The 21,611-nt window shown below is 38.9% G+C and overlaps 1 protein-coding gene across 1 annotated transcript in view; it reads left to right on the top strand.

Annotated features, from left to right (window-relative positions):
• Positions 1–8,252: 8,252 nt before the first annotated feature.
• LOC119784374 (sodium- and chloride-dependent GABA transporter 2-like) overlaps positions 8,253–21,611 on the top strand; it is a 38,554-nt gene continuing 25,195 nt past the window's right edge. The window contains exons 1-5 of the mRNA XM_038286385.1: positions 8,253–8,510; positions 8,754–8,938; positions 10,376–10,510; positions 13,644–13,784; positions 14,030–14,117. Coding sequence (XP_038142313.1) covers positions 8,503–8,510; positions 8,754–8,938; positions 10,376–10,510; positions 13,644–13,784; positions 14,030–14,117 — 557 coding nt within the window. The 5' untranslated portion in view covers positions 8,253–8,502. The remainder of the gene's footprint in view (positions 8,511–8,753; positions 8,939–10,375; positions 10,511–13,643; positions 13,785–14,029; positions 14,118–21,611) is intronic.

The following is a 21,611-nucleotide window of genomic DNA, read 5'->3' as shown; positions in this document are numbered from 1 at the left end:
AAAAGTTGGCAAGCCAGCTGTGAAAAACAGAGTGATAAAACCAATCCAAAGAGAACATAGGGGTATTATTAGTAACTCATTTAATTTGCTTTACGATAAACTACACACCTCTCAAACCCATGCACCTGAAAGATAGAGATTTTAAATTTATGTAAATTCCCTTTATTAACAGACAAGGGGCTAAGCAAATTAAAACTACATGATACATAAAAAGAAAAAAAAATTAAATAAATAGCAGCGCTATTGTTCCAGACAAGATGTATATTGACATATATCGTTTATATATGATTGCCCGAATTTAGGTGTACAAGCTGACGTATAACTAACTGCCCTACATAAAGTAATGAAAAAAACAACACAGATTTTAAGACAGGATTTTTTTTTTTAATAGAAATTTTCTATACTTTGGGACAACATAGTCTGATAAAGAGTACATTTATATACCGTATTTTCACGACTATAAGGCGCACATAAATGTCTTTTTTTCCCCTCAAAATGTGCGGTGCGCCCTTTGGTGCGGTGCGCCCTATGTGTGTTGCACATGCGACTTTTGAGACCACCTCATTGAGGAGATGATGAAAGAGTGGCTGAATGTAAGGAGACCAGGTGTTTCTTTTTCCACTCATCACCACACCATCGCTGTTAATCTGACTCCATGCGTGCCCATCTCACAGCTGATGTGAAAAACATGGTGAAACAAATTAATGCTGTGCTCGCTGTGAACCGGACGCAGCAGGTGCAGCAGAAGCAGCGAGTTTACATGCAAAGTCAACGGTTGACGAGCGTATAGACGCAGCAAAAGGTCCCGCAGCGCAGCAGGTGCAGCAGAAGCAGCGAGTTTACATGCAAAGTCAACGGTTGATGAGCGTATAGACGCAGCAAAAGGTCCCGCAGCGCGTTTTGAGCATCAGGCGCAGCGAGTCGGGAGCGCGCCGCCAACGCGCTGCTGCTGCTCGAGATGGAAAAAATTGAAGTTTTGCTGCTGGAAGCGCCGCATCAACGAATCAGAGAAGCTGATCTGGGAGCTGACAGCGAGACAGACACATCGCTCTGATGACATATGATATTAAAAGCAAATGAAAAGGGCTGGATGGATGAGGAGATGATGAAAGCGTGGCTGAGGGAGGTGTATGTGAGGAGACCAGGTGTTTTTTTTTCCACGCATCACCATCGCTTTTAATATGTGACTCCATGCGTGCCCATCTCACAGCTGATGTGAAAAACATGGTGAAACAAATTAATGCTGTGCTCGCTGTGAACCGGACGCAGCAGGTGCAGCAGAAGCAGCGAGTTTACATGCAAAGTCAACGGTTGACGAGCGTATAGACGCAGCAAAAGGTCCCGCAGCGCAGCAGGTGCAGCAGAAGCAGCGAGTTTACATGCAAAGTCAACGGTTGATGAGCGTATAGACGCAGCAAAAGGTCCCGCAGCGCGTTTTGAGCAGCAGGCGCAGCGAGTCGGGAGCGCGCCGCCAACGCGCTGCTGCTGCTCGAGATGGAAAAAATTGAAGTTTTGCTGCTGGAAGCGCCGCATCAACGAATCAGAGAAGCTGATCTGGGAGCTGACAGCAAGACAGACACATCGCTCTGATGACATATGATATTAAAAGCAAATGAAAAGGGCTGGATGGATGAGGAGATGATGAAAGCGTGGCTGAGGGAGGTGTATGTGAGGAGACCAGGTGTTTTTTTTTCCACGCATCACCATCGCTTTTAATATGTGACTCCATGCGTGCCCATCTCACAGCTGATGTGAAAAACATGGTGAAAAAAAACAAACGCTGTGCTCGGCGTTATCCCGGGGGTCTGACAAAGGAACTTCCACCGCTCGACATCGGTGTGAACCAGCCATTCAAAGTAAGGCTGCGAGCGGCGTGGGAGCGATGGATGACAGACGGAGACCACAGTTTCAGGATAAGTGGAAGGCAGCGCCGGACAAGTTACGCCACCGTTTGCGGATGGATTGTAGATGCTTGGACTAACGTGTCTGCTGGCTCTGTTGTTCGAGCTTTCGCAAAAGCCGGCATTATTTCTGAGGAGCCGCGCTGCACGGAAAGTGACTCTGACAGCGAAGAAGGGGAAATTGGCATGTCTGATTTAGCGCAGCTGTTTAATTCAGAAACAGAGGATGAGGACTTTGATGGGTTCGATTAATACTTTGTAATAAATACATGAATAAAGCACAAACATACTCAGTTTTGCTCCCGCTCTATTTTTCTACCTGAAAACTTAATTCAACAGCAGCCTCTGGGCCGGGTCTCCTCCTCTTCACCGCGGCGGCTGGCAGGTGTTTTTTCATCTAAATAATCTAAATCTTGCAGCTATATTTGCTGTGATCAGTGGGAATAAAGTAGTTTTAATATGTTTTTTAAGTGAGAAAGTCCACCTGAAAACTTAATAATTGCAGTCAGTTCATCCAGATTATCTATTTCTGTCGGAGGCGCTCAGACCCCCACATACCAGCGGTGCACCGACAGTAGAAATCCCTTCAACAGCAGCCTCTAGGCTGGGCAGCCTCCAGGTTCACCTCGGTGGCTGGCAGGTGTTTTTCATCTAAATAATTTAAACTGCAGGCACCAGGATACCGGTAATAAAAGCGAACATATTCTGTCGGCAGGTTTCAGGATTTTAGGTTAATTTAGGAGTGATCACAGCGCTGTCATCTGCGATGTGTCTGTCTCACGGTCAGCTCCCAGGTTTGATTAATACTTTGTAATAAATACATGAATAAAGCACAGTCATACTCAGTTTTGCCCCCACTGTATTTTTAAATACGCAGTAGAGCTATTTAAAGGTAGTAGAGGACATGTACCTGTATATAAAAAACGCGCCCTATAGTCCGGTTCGCCTTATGTGTGTGTTAAATACAGAAATGAGACACATAACTGAGACTGCGCCTTTTAGTACGGTGCGCCTTATGGTCGTGAAAATATGGTACATGTTTAAGCCAGAATGATTTGACATTCAAATATGACTTCCCTAAGACATTAATTGGGGCTATTACAATCTCTCCCATTTATCTTTTAAAAAAGCATTTCAATTACAGCCTAATAATTCACAAAGCTATCCAAATCTTTTTTTTTTAAACAGCAAAAAAACTTTGAGACATCCTGTTAGTTTTTACTAAAAATATCTTTAAAATAGACCTTTTATTTGACCTTTTACGACCAAAATATATTGATGAGCAGACTGCTGAGATGCCTCAGTAGTTCAGCGCCAGGGTACTAAAATAATCTTGTGGCCTATTTTCCCTGAATTTACTTCTGGTTGGAAATTACCGTGCTATTTCTGCAGATGTGAAGTCAAGCATGTCATGTTAAATGGGTCATACCTTATATTCAAGATGGCTTTTGTGGATACTGTGACCAGCATTCAGCTCAACTCAGACGCCAAAGTAAAAAGAAACACCTTGTAAAGTACGAGCGGACGCCACAAGGACAAGATTAAGAGTTCTGCAGTTCTGTGCTTTGGCCACAGGTTGCAGTATCATTACAAAATTCCATCATGCTCTTTAAACTAACACCAATACTAATACTATCCTTACCAAATTATTTTCAAAACAATATTTTACTTTTTTGATTTCGGGAGGAGCTTTCTACCACTAAAAATGAAATGGGGTTACAATATGTTGTGGACTTATACATATACATAGGGGCTCGACTGACAGTGGCAGTGGTAGGTTGAAGGAGTTTGTCCTCCCACAAAAGTGTTGCTGGTTCCTGTCCCTGTTTCTGTCATTGGCTTGGGAAAGACATTCCACCTGCATTGCCTAGTGATGGTGGTCAGGGGGCCCAGTGGCACCTGTGTATGACAGCCGTGTTTCTGTGGCTACCAAGTAGCTTGCCACCATCAGTTTGTGGATGTTTGGGTGAATGACTGAATGCAGTGGAAAACACTTTGCAGTCCTTGGGTGTGATAAAGCATTGATAACAATGTAAGCAATTTACCATGATTTAGTCATTTGATCTCTCTAGCTTTGGGAGGATTATGGATTAAATAACTAAGACTTCTTAAGTTTCCTGCAGGCTGGACACTCTCTAAGAACTTGACTTCACAACATTGAAAGTGCAGCATCAGATAAATTAGATCAGTGTCTCAGAGAGCATTCAATCCAAAGCAATACAATCTTATTTATCTGTGAGGTATTAAAAAACTCAGACAAGTTACTGGTAGATGTTAAAATAAACTATTATTCAGATTGTTGTAGTTACTCAGATAAAAGGAGATCCACATCCTATAGGGGGTAAGGTGTTTTTACCCTAATTTGTTTCTGATATATTTAGTTTAATTAATAATTAGATTGTATTTTTTTTAACCTGTAGTTACATAATTTTTTCAAAGATAGGATGATGAAGACAGACATCAGTAGATAAAGATTTCTTAATGAATTATTTAACGTCTAAAAGTATTCTCATTTTCTAAGTTTGATAGAGATAACTACTTTCTTACTCTGGCCCAGTCCCATTTGCTGAATACACTTAAAACTATATTTTATTGCTATAAGCCAACTCTTAATGATGTTAGATTATAACGTTTTCACCTTTCTAATATTGAGAGTGGTTTTATTATTTATTACATTGTTTAGCTCTGCTCTTATACTTTGTCAGTGGTCTGTTTTCTGGAAACTGGCAGCGTAACCCCTGAATAAATTACACACAACATCAAATTTAAAGATAAATGTTCAGTTCCCTTTAAAAAGCTCATTCATATTTATCTAAGGTGCCTAAATAAAAGCAAAACAAATTAGAACTGAAAGACAGTTAATAGCCAAAACAAATTAGAACTGAAAGATATTTAAAGATAACTATTTAGACGATATAATCATTTATAACGTTCGTGACTAAACATCATTTTATACTTAGAGCATGTCATAATTTTTCTATTGAGAGTAGTAAGAGTCATGTGTACGAAGTTCAAACAACAGTTCATGATTTTTTGTTTATATTTTTTTCTTTAAATTTTTTTTAAATCAGTGGCTGATGCTTTAACTGTTATGGAGTTATGATTGGTCTGCAGTTACATACAATGCCGATAAAACAAGCAATTGACTGCATCAGATTCTCAGTTTAAATAGATTCATGATAGATAAACAAGAATTTCTAATAATCAAGACTGGTCTCAACATTTGATGAGTTCAAGTTATTTCACAGGATTTACATATGTAATAATTCAAAAGGATATTAAAAATATAAAGTTACTTTCAAAGTAAATAAAGATGACAATTCAATCCAAAAACATTAAGAGGCACTCAACCAGTTAATAACAAAATCTGAAGACATGAACTCCTGAGAATTAAAAAAGATTTCAAAGTTGTTATATTAGAAATTAGCTAGAAAATAATTGATAGAATGCAAATGCTCTCAATGTAAACTTGGTGATGGACCATGAATATCAGTCTATGAAAAGTGATTCTGTTTAGTGCGTCTGATTAAAGCTGCATGTCTGTGAACTTGTATTTTTGGTCGACCCACCTGTTGGCAGCAATTGGCTGAGGAGATCACTTGGTGACAGCTGTTCAGGGGTGTTATGCAGACATGTTTCAGAGTTTTGACGGTGACGTTATTTTGTGGGCGATGCAATATGACAGCCCACCTTCAACAGATGCAACATCTACTTTTACTTTACTGATTAGGTTTGGTATGATCTCCTCTCCAGTAAAACTTTTTTTTTAAATCATGGATGCTGTTCTTCTGGGGTTCTTCGGGTTTGCAGGCAAGTTTCTCACTAGAATGGCCAATTAAAAAAGCTGGTCATTTTTTACCAGACAAAGCAACAACGCATTGATCAAGGTACAACATTAAAAAAAAAAAAAATAAACCAAATTAAGCTAAAAATAAACGGGTAAAATGTATCTGAAATTTCAAAAAGTAACCCTTTTCTTGAACTGTTTTATTAACTATGGATGAACATGTAACATACGTCTAAAAAATTTTTTTCCTGTGGGAAAATGGTCTTAAAATGCATTGATTCATTCTTCTTACTGCTGGTAATCTATGCTAAAGTTTACAAAGCAATCAAAGATTCTTATCTGTAGACCAAACAAAAAAGCCGAGATATGCATCACTTTATTGACAGAGTGGATTATCTGAATGTAATGTGGCAGCAGAAGGACAAATAAAACTGGATGAGCTTGAAAAGAGAAGCTCATGTCATATAAAAAAATTTAAATATGTGAATGCCCTTTATATAAATGATTTATAAAGAGACACAAACAAAACCCGGATCTCTGTCAAAGGAAAAATTCAAGGTGATACAGATGTAATCTAATCTGAACCTTTACAGCCATTGCTCTAAAATCCTTGGCACAAGTATGACTGGTGGTAATTGAGCTACCTTTAGTGGTGCTTAGAATAGATACAAAATAAAATAAAAAGAAACGTTAAGGGCTCATGGTAAGTGCTGAAGAAGATTGCACTGTTGAGGGACTTTAAATCAAAGCTAGATTTGCTACATTATTTGCTTATAGGCCAGGTAACATAGATATTAACAGTGAATTTCTCTGCATATTGTGCATTCAAACACCTTGCTGTTTATTTATTTATAAATCTTTTTGCAAATGGAAATTTAGACATTTAAATCAACCGTGAAATTCCAATAGTACATAAATTTTTCATTGCCAAAGTTATAGTTATATTTATTTTGTACTTTTTTTGTTACACTTTATTGTTTAAGATGTGATATTAAACTTTATTGAAAAAAAATATTTAATGAAGAAAAAAGCAAGAGTCTCTATTTTTTTCCTAAGTGATGATTTAATTTGATAAGCATAAAAAGCCAGTTCAACAAACCTGGTAATATTGTGATTCTTGCATTCACCATTTAAATAAATATTTATTATTGTTATCCTTTTGCAACTAGATAATCGACTAACTTTTTGAAAGAAAACAGTTCACCAGATCATATAGTCAAATTGATTCAAAATTTTCTATCTAAGGAAAACCAGGTGATTACATCGACTCATTGACTCGGATGCAATCCCTTACTCTAAGCATGCTTGTAGCGACAGTGGAGAGGAAAAATTCCCTTTTAACAGGAAGAAACCTCCAACAGAACCAGGCTCAGTTCTTACTCATCAAATGTGAGTAACATCACTTTATGAAATGAAGTTTGTTCCAAATAAATTTTCAACATTGAGAGACACATTTTCTTCTTGTTTTTAAACTGATTGCTGAGTCTGCCGCATCATTTTTAGGTTGAGTGAAAATACAGTGAACATATACTGTAACTTGCCCTATTCTAAATACTGTAAGTATTGATATTGGAAGTTTTATAACTCAAAAATGCTCAATCTGCTGTTATGATCATGGGTAGTCAGTAGATCAGTTACTTGAGTAGCCTTTTAACCAGTGGCGGTTCTAGACCAAATGTACCAGGGGGCCAGGAGGGTCCAGCCTGATTTCATGGGGGCACTGAAAAGTATGAAATAAATAACAGGGCAAGGGATTCAAATATATTAAGATAGCTGCATGAAGTGAAATTTCTATTCAATTAGGTTTAATTAAAAATCTGCCTTATTAGGTCAATATATATATACATAATTTTTACGAATTTTACATATTTTTGACTTAATTTTAAGTTAAAATTGCTGTTTTCTATAAAATCAAAATTAGAACTAAGCATTTTTTTATTTGTTTAAAAAAAACATTTAGCAGCTTAAAACAAGGATCCTAAGCTATCATCTTATTGTTTTTAAATAAGTATTAGTAAAACAGAATTGGTAAAGAAAAAAAAATTTAAATAGATCCAAAGGACCTATCAGTAACCATGTCTGTTCCAGCGCATATCATCATTAGAATTTCTTTGAGTATTATGTCTTTAATACAGGGGCCCTAACAGGGGCCAGGGCGTGATCTACAGGGGCCCTGGCCCCTGTCTAGAACCGCCCATACTTTTCTACTCTTACTGTGTTTCTTTAAAAGTTAGTTTTTGCTTTAACTTGATTTAAAATATGATAAAGTAGAGATACTTTTACTTAAGAACAATTTTGTGGTATTCTACCTACCTATCACTGCCCACAGAAATTAAATAACAAAAGTTTAATGACAGAAGAAGCAAAACCAATTATTGTGCGTAAGGTGCGCTCTATGTTCACTCAGAGCCAGGTTAGTTCAATATAGGTGGTATTTAAAATGGGACAAATGTCTATTTTTTCCACTGCATTGTTTAAAATACTTAAAAAACTGGAATGTGACTAAATTGAGTCGTACTGGGAGTGCTGGAGCAGCTTTGGGTCAGTTTCCTGGGTTTAGATCAGCAGCTGCTCTAATCTGACTCACTCAAGGTCCTGACACAGTGGAAAAGTACAGCGCGGAAGTGAAATAACTTCCAACCCTTTCAGAGCCAAATTCTCTGGATAACTGAAGAGTCCAGAGGATCCTGCAGAAGCCGCAACTAAAACCTAGAGCTCATACGGGTTTGAAAGTGGGCATATCCTGCACCTTGCTGTGAAGAATACTGATCGGTTTCCTGGAAGCAGCTCTGTGTGGGGAGGGGGCTAAGAGAGATGGAGGGGTAAGTGTTCACACACTTTCTACGGCTTTAAACCTCAAAATGTGACGCTTAAAAAAAAAAAATATTGGAGTGAAACTCCTGGTAATCCTATAAGCTTTGGCCCCTCAGGTTAAATTACCACAGTTTCTGAGCGGTGCCAAATGATAAAATGAGTCTGGAAACAAGTGCGGCGCACTTTGTATAAATGAGACTGAGTCGCAGGGGCCCTGACAGCGCTCTCCTTCTTTTCTTCAACATGCCCAGAGAGTTTGTGAAAGGAAACAGCGTGGACGGGTCCAATCAGGAGAGCGTCTCCGGAAAGAAGACCCCGCTGTTGGACCGCGGCCAGTGGGGGAACAAGCTGGAGTTTCTGCTGGCAGTAGCGGGGACCCTGGTGGGCTTAGGAAACCTGTGGAGGTTCCCCTACTTGTGCTACAAAAACGGAGGAGGTAGGCGGCTGCAAAAAAAACAAACAAAAAAACAAACAAAAACAAAAAACATAACATAAAAAAAGAAAAAGTGTTAATATATGCTGCAGGTTTTTGCAGGTTTTGAATGAGAGGAATGGGTTGGCTTTAACCAACCAATTAATCAACCAACAGATTCATGAATATTGATTTATTACCTCTTATTGAACTAGGTTGTTTATTTTGCAGGCGGAATACTACCACTCCCACGTTTTACATCCACTTTAGATAAGTAGTCCCTGATAAGATGCCCTTCAAGCATTTTAAATGTACTTCTACACTCTTAAAATACACAATCTACCTACTACTAATATACCGTTAAAATCCCTTTGAAATGTTTTATTTTCTCCATTAATAATAATAGAATTAATTGATCTCATAGTGGACAAATTAACCTACTGCATTTAATCCATCCCAATGGGGAGCAGTGGGCTGCCATTGTGCGGCGTCCAGGGAGCAGTGGGGGATCGAACCCAGAACCTCTGGAATTCAAGTCTATGTACTCTACCCTAGTCTTTTATTCTGTGTCACATGTGTCCTTTCCCCTGCTCCCTTATTTAGGGGTCATCACAGCGAGTCATTACAACCTGCTTACAAACTTGGCAACGTTTTTCAACCTACATTCAAACACAGGTCCCCTGCAATGGTCACAGCCTTAAAGCACTACACCATGGGGCGTTTTCCAAATGATGGCCCAGATATGAAAGAGCAAAAATACAGTACTGGTGCCTATCTCCAACTGTCTGTGGGCGAGGTTCACGGAAGCTAGGCCATCAGAGACATATTAGTCTTCTTTTAAATTATTATTTTTAACAAATACATATTGTGAAGAATGTTAGAAAGTTTAGAGACAGAGAAATACGATTAAAATGCATGAATTTTGAGGATTAAGTGTTTAGTTGCTGCCCAATATATTCTGTTCATTAACAGCAGCGAAGAGATAATCAGTGAGATTAAGTTAATCTCTCAGTGGTCATAATGTTGTTACTACAAAATATTTAAGCCAAACTTAGTTCAAAGTGTTTCTAACGATGCACTTGGAAGCTGATTTCATGACTTATATTTGATATTGTCTATATCTCTTAGATTAAGATAATTAATTTTGATTTGATTAAGTTCATGAACTGAAAAGGAAAAGACGGGAGAAGGTAACTAAATGGGAGAAAAGTCTCTCATTGTTGTTGTCGACCAAAAAAATCTTTTAATTAATGTAAATAAAGAAAAGATAAAAACATGACCATGTCAATTTAGTTGAATGAAATTATACAAAAATAATTGAATTGAGTTTTTAAATCAGATTTCTCACTCATGACAGAGAACTTGAAGTGAGGAAAAACTGGTTATAGTGTTGTGTAATGTTCCCTTGGCTTGTCCTAAAATATATTTTCCAGTTTATTAGGTTAACTTCTTTTTTCTTAGGTGCATTTCTGATTCCGTACGTCCTGTTTCTGCTTGCGTGTGGCATCCCGATGTTCCTCCTGGAGACGGCCATGGGACAATACACATCTCAGGGGTGCATCACCTGCTGGAGGCACTTCTGTCCCCTGTTTGAAGGTCTGTTTTTCACAGGGGCACACTACAACCCACTGCATCCAGTCCTAACAATAGGACTGTCTGCAAAATAAATATAAAAAAAACAAACTCTTTTACTAATTTTGATTTTTTTACTAACACCATGCTCAATATTATAAATGACAGGCATGCATCATTACAGCTTGATCTGTTAAATCTAATGTGAAGAGCTTTAGATCACTTCCTCTTGCAAGGTCAGTTTCTACTCATCAGTTGTGAAGAAGATCATAAGATCATAACTTGATAGAACAATAAAAGGCAGTCGTGAATCGGAAGAAAAATGAGTCAAAGCCACATGTTTTTTGTCTGAAAAAAAACAGGATACATTTGGATTCAGTCACTCTGAGGAAATGCTTTTTAGACACTATTTTTCAAAAGAAAAAAAAAGTTGTGGCACAAGTGCCTTTAAATCAAGTATTAATATAGACAAATAGCAAAAGAAAAAGAGGGTACATATGTAGAAATAGAGCTAAGATTGGGGATCCAACCCCAGATTGCTAATAGCTTCTGTAAATGGCTCCCCCTGCTTTACTTCTACAACCCCTTTGTTGCTCCTTGTGCTGCTGCTGTGCACCTACCCACTTTGCAAATCTAGCTAAAGCTTAATCTGATCGGATAAATAGAATTAGTTGACAATGGCTTTGCTTAATGTAGGTTTTAATTTTTAACTTTGATGTGGCCACTTTGACCCAAATATGGTTTAATTAATGTAACTATGGCTGCATTGTTAGAAATGTGCTGCTTAGAGATGAATCTCTGCTCCTCTGGTAAATGTTTTTTAGCATCTTATAGGTTTTCTTCCAGGACTGCCCTGTGTTTATCTCCATCCATCCTCCCATCAGCTCTAACCAGCTTCTCTGATGTTGCTAGAGCTAGGTATCCTTGCAGCATAATGTTGCTCCTACAACTGAGAAGGTGTCTTAAGGGTGATGTGCAGTTTTCACCACACAACTGAATTGCTTACAGAAAGGAGTATCCATAGAGCTATTAGTAGCTAGGCTAATCAATTGCCTATATTTCCAGACTTTCCATTAGTCTGCATAACCATGTCCTTATAGGTTCACAATTGTGCTTGACTATTTCAGTTTCTGAATGACAGAGTAATAGGCACTCTGTGATACGTTCAATGCCCATTAAAATGCTTTATGAGATAGTCCTGATTTAAACTTCTCCACAACTTTCAAGAAAAGACTTTTTCTTATGCATAATCAAATAATTGCAAAGTTGTTCACCAATAATCTCTAACAAGCCTGGAAATGTATTATAACATTTTGACTCCATGGGGTAAATTCTGAATTGGTGCAATTTTATGTTAGGTTTTAGCATTAAGGGAGTGAATGGATATGCACACTTTCCTTTTCCTCTTGAAGAGAAAACATATGTCTGCAAAATTTTATGTAAACATTCTGATATTGCTAAGCTTCTTGAAGTGGTTTAATTTATAAAAGTAGTCATTTTACTAAATACATGTCCTTGTTTCACTAACAACCTGTGTTCCTTGGTATTCTTTTGCCCCTACTTACTATTGGATTAACACATGAAAACTTATTTTTTCCAAAAAAAAACCCATCCCAATGAGTGTCTAATTGCAAATAGATGACTCTTTCTCAGTTTTTGGAGAGAAAACTTTTACTCAATTATATAATAAAGTAATAACTCCTTAAAAAAAAATCACAATCTCAGTTCATGTTTCCACTTGTGTAATAGGCTATCACAACATTGTAATCAGGGCAATGAACAGGGATTTGGTTTGTCTAGACACAGCGCCATAATCTAAAGTAATATTCATTAACTTAAATTTAATCTAAACCTACAGCAAATACACTTAATATAGAAAGATCTTTGAAAGGCTCCCATCACTGGGCATCAAAAGTGGATTTCAAGTCCAAGTAACCTAAATACAGAGGCTCACATGAGAACAACAAAGAATCTTTTGTTTGTTCGCAAATTAACAGGCAAAAGAAGTTTCCAACAAAAACACAATTGTCCATTGTTAAGCTATGATTAAAAGTCAGCACGCGTGAACTCTGACAAATCTGATGAATATCTACAGTACACATAGCAAACTGTCTGTTGATGCATGTGACAGATTATTAGCCACAAACCTACTTAATTAAATGTGAAATGTTTGAAAGCTTCAAAACAGTACAGAAGATTCAATGTGTTACGTCCGATTAAAACCTGAGTTTCCCTAAGGGCCAGATATCATTTAACTTTAAAATGCCAACTTTGACTTTCAAGAATGCACCACTTAATCACGCACACCAGATGATTGATAGGTTTGGCAAATAAGGACTTTTTCCTGCTCAGGTGTAGCAGTTTTAGGTGCAAGCAGTTTCTTACCACTGTGTTAATGTGTGATGTCTAAACAGGACATGGTCGGGGCTGTCAATTCTCAGAAAAGTCTACTGCATAGTTGATTTGTTTACTGAAGGTCCATGTAGGTACATGATTTTATTTAGAGTAATAATACACTGCTTGATAATCATGTTTATTATAGATTTTTTGTTAGAAATATAGGTTATACACTAAAACTAAATATAACATTTGTGAAGATTTTCTTTTTGCCCATTTATACAATAAAATGAACTTGACTGCATTTTATCATCACTATGGATAAAGTTCTGGTGAAATTTTAAATGGGCAGATCAATAAAAACAAAAATAGAAAAAGAAAATCAACAACTTAGGTTTTTCACAGGGCACCTTAAATGCCACTTAGCGAGCTGCTGGTTAAAGCAACAGGAGGTGAAATTGTCTTTTTATGTTCTTCTACTTTAACAATATATCACTTTGGTCAGTTAAGGCTACGGGGATTAGTAATGTGATGAACTGTTTCCCTGCTTTGTAATTTTCTGCACAGTCTCATTTTTTATAGTTATTTAGAAATAAAAGCTATATATATTTAAAGAAGCATCTCGCTCTCAATAAAGAAAAACACGTACTTAGAAACAAGGGTTAAAGTATTTGGATGAAACGTTTTTCATTTTTAAAAATGTACAGATTTGATTGTTATGTGTGTAACAGCTTAGTCTTGCAGCTCTAATGACGGATAAAGTTGTTAGGACTGACAGCTTAGACAAAGTCCTCCATGCTGATCCCTTCTGTGTCTTCAGGTATTGGATATGCCACCCAGATAGTGATTGCATACGCTGCTGTGTCGTACATTGTCATCCAGGCATGGGCTTTTCTCTACCTGTTCTCCTCCTTCAGTGCTGAGGTACCATGGGCCAGTTGCAGGAACTCCTGGAACACAGGTAGATGTCAAAAGAGCAAAGCATTTGATTAAAATAATTTGCCAGTATTAATGAGAATTATAGAGCTGATGATATCCTGTCTGGTTCTGAAAAAAAAAACCCCTGAAGAATTCAGTTTTTGACTTTCAATTTATTACCTTCCAAAATTAAACTGCAGATAGAATGAATACTGTATATATGAATATATATTTCTCAAATACACAGTGCATTGCACACTTATTTGATTGATTTTTTTCTTTAATCAGAATCTTGTGTTGAATTTGATAAGAAAAACTTGTCATCCAACTGGACAGCAGCTGCAAATGCAACAACACCTGCAACCGAGTTCTGGGAGTAAGTGTAATTCATGCCTGCCTGCTAATACTGATTAGTCTGCCATGTTTTAGGTATGTTGTCTTTCCTGTAGGCATCGAAACTTGGGCAAACTACCAAATCCTGTCCATATGAAGCCCCACTATTCTATCTTGGTGGTGCAGTTCAACCAGTTTAGTTTAGCCATGACTGTATTATCTCTTAACAGTCAGCTGCATTGCTTACCAGTTGGACAATGTAGAATCACAATTTAAGTTTTTATAACCTTCAGGACAGTAATGAGCAGGCTGGGATAAATAATCTTTTTGGTAGGGTAAGAGTGGATAAGATAAGAACAATTAACTTTACGCAATGTGCACATGGAGCTGAAATAAAAAAAACAACAAACTTTTAGCTGTTTAGCTTTTTTGTTAGCTCCTACCAAACATAAAACTTGGCACTGCTGTGTAACGTGAGTAGTTCAAAAACATAGCTACACTCTTTAAAGGAATAGTACACCCAAAACATGATTAGCCTTCATTTTCTACTCACCCCCATGCTGAACAACACTCTGGAGTACTTTTTTGATATCTCAAATGCATCTGGAGGTCTGGGAGGCTTCTTGCTGTCTGCTGACATTCAAATAATGGAGGTTATGGCGCCCGAAGCAAAAGGTCCATAAAAGTCCACAAAAAATGTGTCAATATTCCTCCATACTGCTCGTCCAATGTATTCCAAGTGTCCTGAGTGGGTAGCGTCCATAATTTACTCGAAACGAAGTCATTTAGAATGTTTTTAGAGCATAAACAGTAGTGTATAGGATTTCCTAAAAGCGCGTTCACGAGTCTACGGAAACCGCGGCAGACCAAACCAGATGAAAGTGCACATTCAGCTCGGCAAAGAACTCATGCTCTTCCTCAACACTGAAGTCCTCAGACATTTTTCTTTCATAGTTTCTTTCTTTGCACAGGTAAACAGCACATTTCTTCTTCTACGCTTGCATTATCGGCAGAGCAGATGCTGAATGCGCACTTTCATCTGGTTTGGTCTGTCGCGGTTTCCGTAGCGTTGTGAACGCACTTTTAGGAAATCATCTACACTACTGTTTATGCTCTAAAAACATTCTAAATGACTTTGTTTCGAGTAAATTATGGACGCTACGCACTCAGGACACTTGGAATACATTGGACGAGCAGTATGGAGGAATATTGACACGTTTTTTGTGGACTTTTATGGACCTTTCTGCCTCGGGCGCCATGGACCTCCATTATTTGAATGTCAGCAGACAGCAAGAAGCCTCTCAGATCTCCAGATGCATTTGAGATATCAAAAAAGTACTCCAGAGTGTTGTTCAGCATGGGGGTCAGTAGAAAATGAAGGCTAATCATGTTTTGGGTGTACTTTTCCTTTAAGCACCCATGACAAAAGGTGCTTCAATGTGTTGATGTTGCATAAATCAGGGCTTCCCTGAAGTATCAGCTTGTAACAGCAAAAATGGCCATACAACCTCGAGAAATACATATATTAAGTTTTATACATTTCTTCATACAAAGAAATTCCTTATATTCATATCCCCCCCCCCCCCCCCCCAAAAAAAAAAAGACCTAAAACTATCCCTTTAAAGGTATTTTAAGACTGGGAGGCTCACGCAGAGAAAATATGGAATTACAAACATTATATTGACATGAATGAAATAAGTTTTTTGGAGCTCAGATCCAGCAGAAGACTTTGGTGCTGCAAATTGACATGCTTGGATGTTTAATTTAGGTTAGGAATTAGAGTAGTCTTTTCCACAAAAAGAGGTGGGGCGAGCTAGCAAAAACAATCTCTGGTTAGCGGCAAGCAATGGAGGGTGGCTTAAGCCCTTAGGGATTGAGAAAATTAATGCTTGTTGGGGAGGGAGGAGAATCACTGCACGGATGAAAATGATGATTAAGCTAATGCGTGATGCATAAAGCATAGTGCATTTGATGTGATGCGCTGGGCATGAAACCCTTGACATGATGTGCTGTGGTGATGCACTCACCATGGCGTGCTAGCCATGATGCGCTTGCCATGGCCCTCTCACCGTGATTCACTTGCCATGATCTGATGCACTGATGATGTGCTGCTGTATGATGCGCAGATGATGTGCTGAGATATGATGTGCTGATGATGCACTGAGGTACGGTGCTAATATAGTGCTGAGTTGGATGTATGCTTATGATGCACTGATAATGTGCTGTGGTGGAATACTGCAGTGTTGTGCAGATGATGTGCTGAGGTGATGCACTGATGATGAACTGCAGTGGGATGTACTGATGATGTACTGCTCTGATGATCCGCTGAGCTACAATGCTGCAGTGATGTGCTGATGATTCACCCATGGAGCGCTGTGGCAATGTGTGCTATGGAGATGCGCTGTCGTGATGTGCTCACATTAGTGTTGGCGATAATTGCGGTGATATTTATGGATGTGGAGATGATTATAAAATGAGTGCCTGTAAAGGTGAAGATGGGGTATGAACTGAGTGCATGTAGGGGCGTAAAAAGAAACAGGAGATAAGATGGTTAGACAAAGGGCTGACGGAAATGATGAAGGCTTACCAACACCACTCATTTGATGCACATGTTAACCTAGAGCAGGGGTCGGCAACCCAAACTGTTCAAAGAGCTAAAGACAAATCTGTCTGGAGCCGCAAAAATGTATAAGTCTTATATACCCCTTCTAAGGCAACCCGGGCCTAGTGTATTAGCACACTATCAAAATGACTATTTTGGTTTAATGGGGTCATAGAATTCAAAACTGAGTTCACATTGTCATAGATAAATAATGATAGTTCAGTGGGTGAATGGACGTACAACCCCATCGACACCTCCTTTCTCTGCAAATCTCACAATTCCAAACTTCTACCATAAAACTGGCAAATCCAAACTGCGAATTGACTCGGGGATGTTGCCTTACTTGATTCTGGTCCTTATTTGGGTCTGGCATGTACAAAAGTACATGCCAGAACCATTCTGGCATGTATTATTATTGTTGGGTTGCAACAACAATAATAGGAGTAGGGGAGTTTGGAGATGTAATCCACTTCTTAAATCTATCTTTGCATTCCTATAATTTATCCAGATGTTCTGCAATCCAGTGGCGGCCGGCCCATAGGGGGCGCTGGGGCACCGCCCTCCCTGATAAGAAGAGAGAAACGTAAAATATATTTTTAGAAATTAACTCATAAATGTCTGTTTTACTCTCTAGACTGTGTAACTATAAGCAAAACAAATTATATAAACTACATTTCCCTATCTACTGTCATTCATTTGTGGATTTCCACAGACAGACTCCTACCGTCTCTGTTCTGGGGGCTGTGATCAGACTGACCCACATTTGCAGAGAATCTGTCAATCATGTACTATTGCTAGGTGAATTTAATGGCCAATCAGCGTCTCGGAACTTTATGGTATTGGGGCGCTGAAAATACTGCGCTTTTACAGGCTTCTCTTCTGAACCCAAGCGCAGGTGCAGACAATTAGAGGGAAGATGGCGAATGTAACGAGCGAGATGCAGCTTCCACCAAATTCGGTGAGATCCTTATTTATCTACCCGTTTGCCAGAAGAACATCCCTGTTGTATGATATGAACATTTCATGTCATGGTTATTGTGACTGTGACGAATCCACCTCGTCGCTTAAAACAACCTCTCTAACTTTGCGCGCCACACACACATTCCTGTTATACTGTGTTTGTGAGGACCAATACACTCGCGCTGAGATCAGTAGCTCCATGAACTTAAAACACACAAGCTGTTCCTGGTTACCTGCTGGCGTATTGAGGGTGCACACTTAATATTTCAGTGGGGTTAGCCGTGTGTGTGTGTGTGTGTGTGTGTGTGTGTGTGTGTGTGTGTGTGTGTGTGTGTGTGTGTGTGTGTGGGTATGTGGGGGGTGTGGGTGTGTACGTGTTTATGCGGGGACTTGTCATCTTCAGTCTGGCTGCGTCTTTGCTGGGTTCAAACCCAGTTTGGTGTAATTGAATAAGTCAATGAATCTGTGTAAAAGAATTAAGTTGTAAAAATTATTTGTTTTTGTACATCAATTGTTTGTGGAGGTAATATATGGACAAAACTGATTAATGAGAAGAAATCAGAAATAAGAGAGCCTGAGGTGAGGGGCTTAAACTATTTAATGAGGGCTGTGGGAAGAAAAGCGGCAATTTTTGTTTTCTGTTTCTTTGTTACATTGCTGGTAACTGGAGGGAGGCTGAGGCCCAGAGTATCTTGTATATGTTTAGTTTCTTTTGCACCCTGTTTTGAGTTTTTGAGCTCAATAAATCACCAACACCGGTAACCCGACTGAGACTGGATTCTTGGAGGCCAAAGAACCCCGTCACAGTGACCCAAATCATCACTGTTACTGTTATTATATAGTAAATTAAATCATTACTGTTAAATTGTATGTATTGTCCAATTGTTTATTTGAATTCTTATTCCGGATTAGTTGGAGACATACACTAGGCTATATCAGCCCCACCAAAAATATTTTTCACCAGCCGCCACTGCTGCAATCACACTTTTTCTCTCACTCCCAATTGGGTGGTCAACTGCAAATATAGTAGGCCTTCCCTGGAAATACCTTTCCAAATCACTCCTTTTAATATTTGACAACTTCTCATTAAAAAGCAAACACGCAGGCAATCCCTCCGCATTGATAATGAAAGCAAATCATTGAAGCTTGATTCTACTTTCTTAGTAAAGAGAGCAGATTACATCTGTGTAAACACAACGGCTGTTTAAAATCACGAATAGAAAGATCCTTGGAAGGGCAAGGATCGGAGGATTAAAATATTGGACTACTGGATGATGCGCTGGTTGGCAAAGGAAGGAGTTGTGCGACAGATTGACATTTTTTATTTTTGTTTTACTGGAGCAATGAGTCCATGTAGGAGAATGTATGCTAAGGAAGAGAGTGCGGAAACATAGAATGGGGATGAAGGAAGATATAAGAAGAGGGAGCCTTGGGAAAGATACATCTCACCTACATTAGATCAGTGTTGGGTATCTGCGAGGGTGAAGGCAGATGGGATGGGCTGAACGATGGTTTGAGCAAAACACATAGAATATATAGGCGTGGCAGAGCCAGGAGCCAAGAGCCCCAGCAGGTAAATGGAGATAGATGTAACGGAACAGTTAAGCCTGTTCATGGAGTTGATGAGTGAGGATAAAAGGAGACAGAAGTCGCTGGTGAGCTGTCGGCGGATGAAAAGGTCGAGAAATTTAGGCTGAAGGCGGTGGAATGGCACCTAGGGTGAGACAGTAGAGAAGGCTAGGGTGAGACAGTCGGGATGAGTCCAAGCTGGAGCTGGGAGATTAGTCCGAGCAGCCAGCCAAGGTACTGTGGCAGGCGAACTGAAATGGAGAGAGGCTTGGATATTCACGAAGACATAGAGATGAACATTGGATTTCATTTAGAAGTAATGACAACCTTGACAACTTAAAGTTGCTATTCATGACTGGAGGATCAGCGGGACTGAGAATAGTCTGAGGCTACGTTCACACTGCAGCCTGAAGTGACCCAAATCCAATTTTTTTGCCCATATGTGACCTGGATCTGATCTTTTCATGGCAGTCTGTACAACACAGATCCAATTTTTTTCCATTCCGACCCAGGCCACTTGGCTATGTGGTCCTGAACCCAATACGAATCTGATCTTTTCAAACCCGACCTTTGTCTAAACGTCCAGGTCGGATTCATCTGACCTGTAGGTAATTAATACCCGAAAAAGGTCACTATTGTGCGTCTTGCTACGTAGAAGCAGCAAGAAAAACAACAACCATGGCAGACGATGATGCGGAGAGCAGTATTTATGTTTAACCATATTGAAAAGATTGTGGTTTTATGGTTGGAAGAGTCCACTGGTTGCGCGCCAGCACTACCATCCATGTTTACTTTCGTAAAAAAAGAGCATGCTGGCCTGTGACGTCATTGCATCCTCTACTGCGCATGCGGGACACTTGCGTTATTTGACTGCAGTTCACACAGGAGATCACATAGAAGTCGCATATATTTGGAAATATGAACAGCAACGTAAAAAAATCGGATTTCACAAAAAAAAAACTGGAATTGAGCATCAAGGCCTGCAGTGTGATCGTAGCCTGAGAGTGATAGAGGAGATTGGGCAGAGATGGGTGAAAGTTTGTCTGCTGTTAAGGAGGGAAGCTGGCTTCAGAGGGGGTGTGGTCTCGACGTTGATTGGATGGAGCTTAAATGAGGTAAACCAGCAGGTGGTTCAGGTGAGTCTTCCAGATTGAATCTTCACTTGAGCTTCATTTTACATTATGTAATGTGACATTTGAATATATATGAATCCTGTTTTGGATGAATAAACATTACACCATTTTTTCCATGGTACATTTACATTTATGTATTGTTTGGTATATTCTAGACCCCCATCACATGACAATGACTGTAAGCAACATCTATAGCATAAATGGAAGAATGTCACACACTTTGAAGAACAAACTGCTTCTAATAATGATCACCTATAATATTATAACCACTGAAATGCACCCTTAATTACTTTGGCAATTAATTTGTTAGTGGGTGACATATTTAAAGGCAACATGTGATCATTTTCTCCACAATGTTGATGTGTTTAAGGCTGGAAACAAGTTTAAGAAATTCTTGTTTATTGTGTCCAAATGGCCAGACATTTGAGTCAGTGCTTGTCCAAAACGTTAGCTGTTATAGGCTATTCTCAGCTTGGTCAATATCTTTCAAAAGCAGTCATTGGTGGCCATGGCTGGTTGGCTGGGTGTGTTACTTAGTTAGGCCACACATTAGACCAGGATGCACTATTAGAAGATGAAAAACTATGGAAAGTCCTGGGAGGTTTTAGATGTTGGTCTGCTCTACAACCTTGGCTACTGCCATCTGTATGGCTGCTACTTTTTCAGCTTTTTTTTATTGTCATTACACTGTTAAGGGTCTTTTCTTAGGGACCCAGGGTGGCAGTCTGTGGGAGTGGGGCTCAAACTCAGAACGTCAGGATTCCAAGGTATATGCCCTAACCAATAGGCCACCACTCCCCTACTTTGACATATCCCCATATATATGTAAACCAAGCTCACACCTTATGCTGAAACTGTATTTCCTGATGATTGTAGCATCTCTCAGCAGAATAATTATTCATTCCACAAACCAGTGAATAGTTCAGGAATGATTTAAGTAGCATAAAATGAGCTTAGGGTTTTACTTATCTCTCAGTATCCCCAGAATTAGTTCAGTATGAGAGATATGCTGAAGAAACAGGTCATGTTGACCACATCTTACAATTTGCATGACTTAAAAGATCTGCTTTTAACACCTCTTTTAAACAGAACACTATCAGGCAAGTTTTCTTGCTGAGTCCATGTCTACAAGGGCAGTAAATTGCGGACTACAGCGATAATGGGGATGTGGTCAAATATTCTGCCTACAGTCCACATTTAAATGTAATGTAGCATAATTTTTAAATACTTTTTATCTTTCAGAATCTTAAATTATAGTACATAATTGGTGGGG

Source organism: Cyprinodon tularosa, unplaced genomic scaffold, assembly GCF_016077235.1.
Source record: "Cyprinodon tularosa strain WSP-4 unplaced genomic scaffold, ASM1607723v1 ctg224, whole genome shotgun sequence".
NCBI classification, from domain to species: Eukaryota; Metazoa; Chordata; class Actinopteri; order Cyprinodontiformes; family Cyprinodontidae; genus Cyprinodon; species Cyprinodon tularosa.
This window is presented reverse-complemented; position numbering and strand designations above follow the sequence as displayed.